This window comes from Macaca thibetana, chromosome 5, assembly GCF_024542745.1.
Source record: "Macaca thibetana thibetana isolate TM-01 chromosome 5, ASM2454274v1, whole genome shotgun sequence".
Classification (NCBI taxonomy): domain Eukaryota; kingdom Metazoa; phylum Chordata; class Mammalia; order Primates; family Cercopithecidae; genus Macaca; species Macaca thibetana.
In genome coordinates this window covers 107,745,312-107,757,526 of record NC_065582.1, presented here as the reverse complement: position 1 = coordinate 107,757,526, position 12,215 = coordinate 107,745,312, and the positions used below count along the sequence as shown (strand labels likewise).

General features: G+C 40.0%; 1 protein-coding gene across 2 annotated transcripts in view; it reads right to left on the bottom strand.

The window, feature by feature from the left end:
- TMEM165 (transmembrane protein 165) overlaps positions 1–12,215 on the bottom strand; it is a 777,160-nt gene that overhangs the window by 14,030 nt on the left and 750,915 nt on the right. The window contains exons 1-2 of one of the 2 annotated variants that reach the window (XM_050790614.1): positions 9,825–10,671; positions 465–690 (exon numbers count right to left, since the gene is read on the bottom strand). In XM_050790614.1, the coding sequence (XP_050646571.1) occupies positions 465–690; positions 9,825–9,842 (244 nt within the window). In that variant the 5' untranslated portion in view covers positions 9,843–10,671. Of the gene's footprint in view, positions 1–464; positions 691–9,824; positions 10,672–12,215 lie in introns of those variants that run through there. The other variant, XM_050790613.1, reaches the window with a different exon arrangement.

The window sequence follows — 12,215 nt, the reverse complement described above, 5'->3', positions numbered from 1 at the left end:
AGCGATTCTCCTGCCTCAGCCTCCTGAGTAGCTGGGATAACAGGCGCCCGCCACCATACCCAGCTAATTTTTGTATTTTCAGTAGAGATGGGGTTTCACCACGTTGGTCAGGCTGGTCTCGAACTCCTGACCTTGTGGTCCGCCCGCCTTGGCCTCCCAAAGTGCTGGGATTACAGGCGTGAGCGACTGTGCACAGCCCCAACAGTCTTACTTTACACATTATAACAGAAATTAGATCTTTGCAATTCCTTAAGATGAAAAATTATAGACACCTATGCGACAGAGGGTACAAAATTATTTTAGAGGATACACAAGGAAAGAATACACAAATAAAAGGTTGGAAGATCACAAATACGGTGTAAGCCAAATTCCCATAGGACTAGGTCAATGACTCAATGACTTCATGTCACACAACATGCTTTCCCTTTAATTCAGCGAACTCATGGGGGAAAAAGTACACTCACCTGACAAGCACGTCATTAGTCCCAAGGCAAGCATTGCACCAGCCAGAACGGTCAGGCGGTTATAGCGCATTGCCATGATGGCTGCTATAAAAAATGTCTTATCACCCAATTCAGACACAATAATAACTGATATGGCAGCAACAAATGCATGGATAAATCCCAAATTAGTTTGGGTAGCAGGATCTTCTTTATTGGTATGAACTGGAGCTGCTGGTGTAAATATTTTCTGCAAAACAAAAGATCAGTTACTTCTTAAAATCATTATTTAAAATTATTTTACTTTACATGTAAATAAGATTTAGTTTTTTTGAAAACTTTCTTGTCATGGTCATTACACTTATTTACTGTCTAATCACTCTGAAAGCCATCAGTAATGACAGTAACCTCTGACGGTGGTTGCTACAATTTGAGTATCTCTTACCTGAAATGCCTGGGACCAGAAGTATTTGGAATTTTGGATTTTTTTAGATTTTGGAATATTTGTATCATAGTTGAGTATCCCTCATCCAGAAATCCAAAATGTTCCATTGAGCATTTCATGTGAGCATGTCAGTGCTCAAAAAGTTTCAGATTCTGGAGCACTGTGATTTTAGATTGAGGATACTAAACATGTATGATGCAGATACATATATGTATATATAAATTCTCCAAAACAATTTTAAGAACAGAGTACAGACCTGCTATATCCATTAATTTTTTTTTTTTTTTTGAGACAATCTCACTCTGTCACTCAGGCTGGAGTGCCGAGTGCAGTGGTGCGATCTTGGCTCACTGCAACCTCCACCTCCTGGGTTCAAGCGATTCTCCTGCCTCAGCCTCAGAAGTAACTGGGATTATAGGCATGCACCACTAATTTTTGTATTTTTGGTCAAAAGGGGGTTTCTCATCATGTTGGCCAGGCTGGTCTTGAACTCCTGACCTAAAGTGATCCACCCACCTCAGCCTCCCAAAGTGCTGAGATTACAGGCGTGAGCCACCACGCCTGGCCAAAATTACCTTATTTGTTAGGCATTTGTGATTTGAAATTTAGTTATTAGCTATGTCTCATTCAAATTTGTATTAGTAACTTACGTGAAAGACCCAGGTATGTTTATTAAACATTTGAATGACATGAAGCTAAGAAAAATTTCATTAACACTCTGAAGGACAAATTAAGACCCACAAACCTCAGCAGGGTATAGAGAGCTGGTTCCAGCTAAGACAAGTTTAATACAGCTGTTTAACGGATGGTCCTATGCTGAAGTCTAAAAATATCTTAGAAGGTAAAGTGGCCTAGCCAGGCACCATACATCACGCCTGTAATCTCAGCACTTTGGGAGGCTGAGGCGGGTGGATCACCTGAGGTCAGGAGTTCCAGATCAGCCTGGTCAACATGATGAAACCCCATCTCTACTAAAAATACAAAAATTAGCCGGGCATGGTGGCGGGAGCCTGTAATCCCAGCTACTTGAAAGGCTGAGACGGGAGAATTGCTTCAACCTGGGAGGCGGAGGTTGTAGTGAGCTGAGATCACGCCATTGCACAATGGGCAATGAGTGAAACTCAGTCTCAAAAAAAAAAGTGGGGGAGGGGAAGGAAAGTGGCTAATGAAAAAGACAAACCAGTGTCTTGGCTGTCATTATGCTGAAAATGTGACAAAGCTACAAAAAAGCAGTAAGCTTTTCGCTTGAAGGAGTTAGTGACAAGTCCAACGTTATTCTATGCTGCTCAGACCTTCCCCAAAGTTCTACACACAGTTCTAAAGCACTGCACTGCCTTCTGAAGATTAGCAGAGATGTCAAAGACTCTAAAACCAGGGATGGCAAGTTACTGAAGCCAAAACCCAGCCTGTAAGAACAAAAAAAATGTTTTTTTACATTTTTAAGAGGTTACAAGAAATAAGAAGAAAGAGAAAGGGAGGGAAGGTTGCTGGAAGGCAAGAAGGAGGGAAGGAAGGAAAGGAAGATTATGCATCAGAGATTGGTAGCCTGTAAATACATGGCCTAAAATACTTACTTTCTGGCAACTACAAAGTGTGCTGACTTGGCTCTAAAACAACCCCATGAGGGACCAGGAAGGACAGGGTATCATGTTCCAATAATTGGGAAAGTGTGTATGTGAATCTATCCAATGTATATGGTCCTAAGAGGCAGAACTAAAAAGTTACAGATGGCAGGTTTTAGCTTAACAGAGGAGAGATTTCTATCTCCAAAGAGGCACCTCAAGTTGGAATGGACTGCTAGAGGAGGTGGTAAATACCCTTCTCTTCTCAATGTCTGAGTTCCAGAGAAGGGAACCACCACTCCCGGGAAATGGGCTAGACAAACGGTTCTCAACCAGGGCGATTGTGTCTCCCGGGGGACATCTGACAATGTTTGGAGACATTTTTAGTTGTCACAATCAAAGGGGAACTACTGGCATCTAGTGGGTAGAGGCCAGATACGCTGCTAAACATCCTACAATGCACAGGACAGTCAGTCCTTCCACAACCAAGAATGATGTATCCAAAATGTCAACAGTTCCCAGACTGAGATGCCCTGAGCTAGATAAACCACTTCCAAAGGTCTCTTCCAATCCTAATAGCTTATTTTTAATTTTTAAAGCTTATGAATCTCTAGAAACCCAAGAGATAAAGAAAAAGAAACCCAAGAACACAGTCATTTTGGACAGGGTAAAAACAGATTTATTACAAAGGCCCTAGTCAGAGATAAGAATATAATTGTAAATTCTTAGTGTGCATGTCATTCCTTAACACATAACATAAACCTGATTCCAAAATTCCACAGTAAAGATCAGAAAAATTTAAGCATTACCATTAAGACTAGACCTCTGAGCTAAATACTGGAGAAATTTAACAAATTTAACAAAATGGTTAATTTTAATTTTAATTAAGCTGCCTTGACAGCTACCTCTTAATGAATTAAGTTTAATTAATTAAGCAAGTATCATTTTAAGGGCTTCTCCACTACTATTTTGGTTCCATCTACATGGATGGTCCTTTAAAAATGAGCTTCCTGGCCGGGTGCGGTGGCTGACGCCTGTAATCCCCGCACTTTGGGAGGCCGAGGCGGGTGGATCATGAGGTCAGGAGTTCAAGACCAGACTGGCCAACATGGTGAAACCTTCTCTCTACTAAAAATACAAAACTTAGCTGGGCATGGTGGCGGGTACCTGTAATTTCAGCTATTCAGGAGGCTGAGGCAGGAGAATTGCTTGAAGCTGGGAGGAGGAGTCTGCAGTGAGCCGAGATCCCGCCACTGCACTCCAGCCCGGGTGACAGAGCCAAGACTTCGTCTCAAAAAAAAAAAAAAAAGAGCTTCCTGCAGTGAGCTATGATGGCACCACTGCACTCCAGTCTGCGTGATGGAGCAAGCTCCCTTCTCAAAACAACAACTTCCTTTCTCTTTCAATATTAAGAATTTATATATATATATATATGCATTTCAAATTTCAACTTGGCTCTGACACATTTTCCTCCTGAATATGCTTTTTAAAGGTTAGTGTAAAATTTCAGGATCTGAAATCCCAGAAAAATTTTAGGAATAAATATACACCATTTATGATCACTTAGTGCTAAGCTCAAACACAAAATGTTTACTTTTTAAATCAAACACAATAGTGATCAAAGCTACATAGTCTCATGGTTTTATAATTCCCAGCCATGAAACCTCAGCCACATTATTTCATCTCTGTTCCTCTGTGAAATGTAGGGATAAAATAAAATTTGCTTTAAGAGTACCGACATGCACCACATAACGACATTTTGATCAATGATGGGCCGAATATACAGCAGTAGTCCCATAAGATTACAGTACCAAATTTTTTACTGTACCTTTTCTATGTTTTCATATATATATATGATGTTACAACTGCCTACAGTATTTAATACAGTAACACCCTGTACAGATTTGTAGCCTAGGAGCCATACACCATACTGTTTAGCCTACGTGTGTGGCAGGTTATACATCTAGGTTTGTGTTGAGTACACTCGAGGACGTCTACACAACAATGAAATTGCCTGATAATGCATTTCTCAGAACACATCCCCATCATTAAGTGATGCATGACTGTAAAACAAAACAAAATTTTAAAACACTACATACTCTTAAAACTTTCCTATACACGAAACACAAGCAAAATAAACTTAAAGCTTGTTACATACTATGCTGGTCCTGGGTGGCCAAAATCATACAACCAACCATGGTGACAAGAACTTAAAAACGAAAAGTATCAGGGTACTGTGAAGACACAAGATTTTTTAAAATTAAAATATTAACAGGATTAGAAAGTGATCCATTACCATTCCTTCACTGCTATGTGCAAGGATCATCTTCTTTGTCTAATTCACCTTCACAGGGACACAGTGTAGTGGTTAAGTGTATAGGCTCTGGAATCAGACTGCCTGGGTTCATAGCCAAGGCATTATCAGTTATGGCATGACCTTGGGCCAGTAGGTACACCTCCCTAAGACTCAAGTTCATCTATAACATAAGGGCTACTTATGTCTCAAAGGTTGCTGTGAGGATTAAATGAATAAAGCCCTTTAGGACGGTGCTCAGTACACAGTAAGTACTCAATTAGTTTTTGCAGTGCTACAAAATATGAACAGTTGAATCTTCCTGAAACTAATTTCACGTTACTTACTGTTTTAAGAAACATAATGGTTTTTTCATACCAAATACTTGATTCCGATAACTATACAACAGTTCGCACTGAAGCACATACCAGGTTCCCCAACTGAACCTGTTTCTCCATCCTGAAGCATGAGCCAGAGCAGAGTCTAACAAAAAACCATGCAGCCAAAAAGGTGGGCCACATAATGCATTTTTACATTTTCTGGTAGCCATGTATTTAAAAGTAAAACCAGGTAAAAAATTTAATAACATTTTACTTCACCCAATATATTCAAAATGCTACTATTTAAATTACAAGCAGTATTTTTAAAACTACTGAGCTATTTTAACATTCTTTTTTTCATACTAAGTCTTCAGACCCTGGTGGGTACTCACTCACTGCACACCTCAACTCTGGATTTGCCACATAGCAAGTGCTCACAGCCACACGTACTCATGGCTCATGGTTACAGTGCTGGGCAGTGCAGCTCAAAAGCATGCCAGCCTTTTGCTAACCACAAGACTTTGGCCACACAGTCCTTTTTCCCTTCCCACCTCCTTTTCATTATCCCCCTCTTCATCTAGATTCCTCAAGGTCCAACTCAAGTAGAACCTCTTGAGAAAGGCCTATCCCAGCAACTCCAGCTCTTAACGATCCTGACCCACTACAATAAAACTGATGCAAACTTGTGGGCAATGAATATGGGAGGCCTATTACAGAAAAAAGTTCAAGATAGGAACACTCAAGAAATTGACCTTTTTGGATTACAAATATGTATAAATGTAATGCTATCATTTGTAATAAAGAGACAAAATAACTAAATGTCAGCTTGGTGGTTCATGCCTGTAATCCCAGCACTTTGGGAGATGGGTGGAGCCCTTGAGCCCAGCCAGGAGTTCAAGACCAGCCTGGGCAACAAAGTGAGACCCTGTCTCTACAAAAAATACAAGATTAGTTGGGTGTGGTGGCACACACTTGTAGTTTCCAGCTGTTTGGGAGGCTGTGAGTTGAGAGGGATCGCTTGAGCCCAGGAGGTGGAAGTTGCAGTGAGCAGAGATCACATCACTGCACTCCAGCCTGGGCAACAGAGTGAGACCCTGTCTCCAAACAAAGAGAAAGAAAAAAACAACTGAATGTCCATTGATAGAAAACGAGTTACATAAATGGTAGATCCACATAACAATATTATAGAGCTAAAAAAATAATAAGAATATTCTATATACTAATATAGAAAATCATTAAGATATTTTGAAGTTGAGAAAAAGTATATACTAAGTATGTGTGTATGTGGACGGTGTAAGTATCGTAAATACACACCAAGTCTCAAGAAACAAGTTAATGACGAATGTTTCCAGGAAAGGAACCAGAATGACTAGAACAGGGGTTGGCAAACTTTTTCTAGAATACAAAAAAGGAAAAGAGACATAACTTCTCACTTTACATTCTTCTGTATCTTCTGGAATTTTTAACTTTCACACCATTATAGACACATGCTATGCACCATTTCAAAAACCTCTTGACCCAACATCTTATGCCAGCTATGAAGGATCAATTTCGTGTAAGCTGTGACTGGCTTCGAGCAGGTCCAACCAAAAAGCACTGCTCTGTACTTACTCATTCACTACCTGGAAGTGTGGGGAGTTAATAGCTGTGGGGCAACCAATATGGAAGCTGGTTCTAAGATTCATTTCATAAGCCTCCTTGGAAGTTTCAGAGGGATTCAGTACTAGTCACTCATGGAGTAGCTTACTTGAAAATACATCGGCCGGGCATGGTGGCTCAAGCCTGTAATCCCAGCACTTTGGGAGGCCAAGATGGGCGGATCACGAGGTCAGGAAATCGAGACCATCCTGGCTAACACGGTGAAACCCCATCTCTAATAAAAAATACAAAAAACTAGCCAGGCGAGGTGGCGGGTGACTGTGTTCTCAGCTACTCGGTAGGCTGAGGTAGGAGAATGGCATAAACCCGGGAGGCGGAGCTTGCAGTGAGCTGAGATCCAGCCACTGCACTCCAGCCTGGGCGACAGAGCAAGACTCTGTCTCAAAAAAAAAAAAAAAAAAGAAAGAAAATACATCACACCTCTCCTGCATATACCTCTTTTCTGCACTGACAATGTGGAAGAATACAGGTATGTTCTGAGAACAGGAAGTAAACCATCAGAAGAATGGTTGGGGCAAGATTAGAAAGATAAACCGGGCCTGAAATCCTTCATGTTTGCGGACAAGCTCAGAGGCAAGAGGGAAGTCCTTACATATTTTGTGTAACACATAAACACGATCAAGGCACTGTGACCAATTATCAGGGCAGAGTGGAGAATACCAGCCACTGGATCAATCAGGAGGTCAGCTGCACGAAACCTGTGTTAAGGACAAATAAGAGAAGGAAAAAATCTGCACATGATGGAAAGAAAAACCACTAGACCTTTAAAAAATGTAGGCGGGCTGGGGGAATCAAGGATGGTGGTGAGGTTTTCTGACTGGTTGGCAGAAATATTAGTACCGTTAAAACGCTAGTATGTATTTAGTACTCTTATTATGTGTATTTAGTATGTCTTTAGTATGTGTGAAAGGGGAATAAAAACAATGGGTTTAGTTTCATATACATTCCAGTTGGGGTGATAAAAAGCATTTCAAATGAAGGTTTGGAAGAGGTTATTGGAAATGGATCACCAGAGTTTAGCCTAGGACAGCTTCAAGACATGCAGGCTCAAGGTTGAGAGCCTCCATGTCCTCAATAGGCTCTTGGAAACTGCAACTTTAAGTGAAATGATGTAAAAGAAAACCAACTTTCTTTTCTAATCCATGTTATAATGAAACAACACTGAATTAAAATGACATGATTTGATGTCATTTCACTTAAAGTCACAATTTCCAAGAATCTATTAATGACATTAAGTGAGGACGTACTGTATCTGGTTGCTGGCAGCCCAAAATTATCAGCTAGAAATCTGCAAGTAGATGAGATTTCCAACAGATAAGGTAAAGAGATAAAGTTCAAAATATGTGCCTTAGAGAATGTCTTTATTTAAAGAAGATGGAGGGAGGAAAACAATAGGAAAAAAAACTATTTTAGATATTTCAAGAGCCAGGCAGCAACTAAAGCATCACAGGCTGTCAGGTTAGTTTTGAGCTACTAACTAGATGCCAGATATTTTCAGATATATTGCTGCATTTGATACTCAAAAAAACTTAAGAGCTGTTTTAAGTTTTAACACAAGAAAACTGAGGTCAAACGGGCTTCATTATTCTTCCAAGTTCATACACCTGAGATGGATTCTTAAAAAGTAGAGAATTAACAGTGTCAAATGAGAACTGAAAAAGATCCCTGGATTTAGCAATTTGCTAACTTACAAGTTTCCTTCAAAAAATGGAATTTGTGGTGGCTCATGCCTATAATCCCAGCACTTTGGGAGGCCGAGGCAGGAGGATTGCTTGAGGCCAAGAATTCGAGGCCGGCCTGGGCAACATAGTGAGACCTCATCTACAGAAAAAAATAAAATAAAATAAATAAAATTAGCCAGGTGTGGTGGCATGCACCTGTAGTCCCAGCTACTTGGGAGGCTGAGGTGGGAGGATCACTTGAGCCCACGAGTTCCAGGCTGCAGTACGCTATGACTGTGCCACTGAACTCCAGCCTGGGCAACAGAGCAAGACCCTGTCTTTAAATTAAAATAAATAAATAAATAAAATAAAAAAATAAAAAAAGAATTTCAAGAAAAAGTCAAGGACTGAAGCCAGATAACAACAGACTAAAGTAAAGTGAAAATGCAGCAAATCCCCTAGTTAGAAGTTTGGTTTATAAAACTGAAGAAACTAATATGGCTGGGTATGGTGGCTCATGCCTGTACTCCCAGCACTTTGGGAGGCCGAGGTGGGCAGATCTGAGGTCAGGAAATCGAGAGCTGCCTGGCAAACATGATGAAACCCCGTCTCTACTAAAAGTACAAAAAAAAAAAAAAAAAAAAAAAAAATTAGCCAGGTGTGGTGGCACATACCTGTAGTCCTAGCTACTCGGAAGGCTGAGGTTGCAGTGAGCCAAGACTGTGCCACTACACTCCAGGCTGGGCAACAGAGCGAGACACCGTCTCAAAAAATAAAAAGAAAAAGAAAGAAAAGAAACTAATAAGTAAGATTAAACGAATGACGTTTTTCTTTTCCAAAATAGGAGGAACATACGAACACGTGTCAGCAGACATAAAGGAAGCAATGGGAAGGGAGAAAATAAAGGCACTGAGGGAACAGAATAGGAACGTGGACACAGAGAGGAGGTACGCAAAGGATGACAGTTTTGTCCAAAACATTAAAAAGGCAGAAAGTATGGGCACAGAAGAAAATACTTCGATGCATACAGGGTTAGATGCAGTGTGCAATTCCAATTTTGGTATTCCACTCTTCAGTTATACAGTGTTATATAATGGTAAGTAATGAGATACTAGGGTTTTAGTACAAATACCACTATTTTTGTGTTTTAATAATGTCTGAAACACACCTTATTTACATCTCGAGAGCAGGATTAACAACTTAGATTTTTTTTTAAAAAACTTGCTTAATAAAAACTCTGTTCTAGTTAAAATTTTAATTCCAAATTTAAAAATTGTAAAAAAAACAATGAAAACAGCACCCTCATTTAGAAAGTATTCTTTTATACTTTCATGATCCTCAAGAGAGGGAAGAAAAAGAAAATCAAAGAAAAAAGTAATTCCTATTCTAGTTCTAGAGTTCAAATGAACACAAATGTGACTGTATTGAAATTTGATACAGATACCTGCATCGGAATCTTCATCTATACATGATGAAACTAGAGAAGATGAAGATGCTTTCTTTGAAACAAAATCTACAGCTTGCTACCAAGAAAAAGACTGATGCCCCTGCAAAAAAAAACAAAAACAAAGTTGCTCAATAAGTTATCAAACAACAGGTGAGATTATCTGAAGATAAAGGAGTCAGAAGAAAATGCTTACAATTTGCTTAGAACTGTCTCCTGGGCACTACTAATATTAAGTCAAAAGAAGCTTTTTTTTAGGGGTTGGGTGCAGTGGCTCATGCTTGTAATCCCAGCACTTTAGGAGGCCAAGGCGGGCGGATCATGAGGTCAGGAGATGGAGACCATCCTGGCTAACACAGTGAAACACCGTCTCTATTAAAAATACAAAAAATTAGCTGGGCATGGTGGTGGGCGCCTGTAGTCCCAGCTACTCGGTAGGCTGAGGTAGGAGAATGGCGTAAACCCGGGAGGCGGAGCTTGCAGTGAGCCGAGATCCCACAACTGCACTCCAGCCTGGACAGAGCAAGACTCTGTCTCCAAAACAAAAAAAAAAGCTTTTTTTAAAAGTTGTAAAAATGTGCACAAAAAAATATATGCACTTAGGCCGGGCACAGTGGCTCATGCCTGTAATCCCAGCAATTTGGGAGGCACGGTGGGTGGATCACTTGAGGTCAGGAGCTTGAGACCAACCTGGCCAACATGGCAAAATCCCATCTCTACTATAAAAACAAAAAACAGCTGGGCCTGGGGGCATGCACCTGTAGTCCCAGTTACTCTGGAGGCTGAGGCATGAGAACTGCATGAATCCAGGAGACAGAGGTTGAAGTGAGCCAAGATCTCGCCACTGCACTCCAGCCTGGGTGACAGTGAGACTCTGTCTCAAAAAAAATATATATATATAATATTATATATTATGTTATATATTATATATATTTTATATGTTTATATATAATATATATACATGCACTTAAACAATGACACCACAGATAAACCTGATTTCAAAAGATGTCATTAAAGATAAAATATTAGGCCAGGCGCGGTGGCTCAAGCCTGTAATCCCAGCACTTTGGGAGGCCGAGACGGGCGGATCACGAGGTCAGGAGATCGAGACCATCCTGGCTAACACGGTGAAACCCCGTCTCTACTAAAAAATACAAAAAACTAGCCGGGCGAGGTGGCGGGCGCCTGTAGTCCCAGCTACTCGGGAGGCTGAGGCAGGAGAATGGCATAAACCCAGGAGGCGGAGCTTGCAGTGAGCTGAGATCTGGCCACTGCACTCCAGCCTGGGCGACACAGCGAGACTCCGTCTAAAAAAATAATAAAATAAAATAAAGATAAAATATTTTAATTTTCATTGTTGTGTATTTTTGTGAATGGTTTCACTATTTTTAAATACTTTACTAATGTTACTTGTTAATTTATATTAGAATTTATATTTAATAATTATTTTGTTATAAAATTATCTTGTGTTTTAATGTTTATTTTTATGAATGTTATTGTTTTGTAATGTATTTATGCACTTGAAATTTATTAAATGTGTTTAGTTTCATTGATTTTTTTTTTCTTTTTTTTTTTTTTTAAGACAGAGTTTTCTTCTTGTTGCCCAGGCTGGAGTGCAGTAAGCAGCACAATCTCGGCTCACTGCAACCTCCACCTTCTGGGTCCCAGCGATTCTCCTGGGATTCTCAAGCAGGGATTACAGGCATGCACCACCACGCCCAGCTAATTTTTTGTATTTTTAGTAGAGATGGGGTTTCATCATGTTGGCCAGGCTGGTCTAGAACTCCTGACCTCAGCTGATCCACCCACCTCGGCCTCCGAAAGTGCAGGGATGACAAGCGTGAGCCACTGTGCCCAGCCTTCACTGATTTTTTTTTAATGAGTTTTTTTGATGACAGACCACCACTAAATAAATTCAGTATTAATATAATTACTTTCTGAGAAGGTAATTATGAGCAGGTGTCCTGATAACTGATGGCCTCAATCTTGGCTGTACAGAGGCTAGAATTAGGAGGCTGGACTGGGTGGAGTGGGACTGCAACTTAATGAAAACAGAAAAAAGTTTAAAGTGTTTTGTAGAAGGTACTCTCACAGCTGAAACATAATAAATAAATGAAATACCAAAAACAGTAAAGTAAAAATATGGTAACAAGAACTGGCACTTGGGTCAGGTAATGATTCTGTGGCTTTATTAAAAGTGCTATGCAACCAGAGTCATTCTTCTTTGGCTTCCAGAATATGCAATAAGGTATAAATGACTTTTATTAAATCTCTGATCTCCCTTAACTAAAAGGACTTATGTTTCTTATATTACATATTCTGCCCAGGGAAGGAATAAGAAAAAAAAAACATATTGAGTAAGTCACTAGAAACATAAACTGCAGAAAAGAT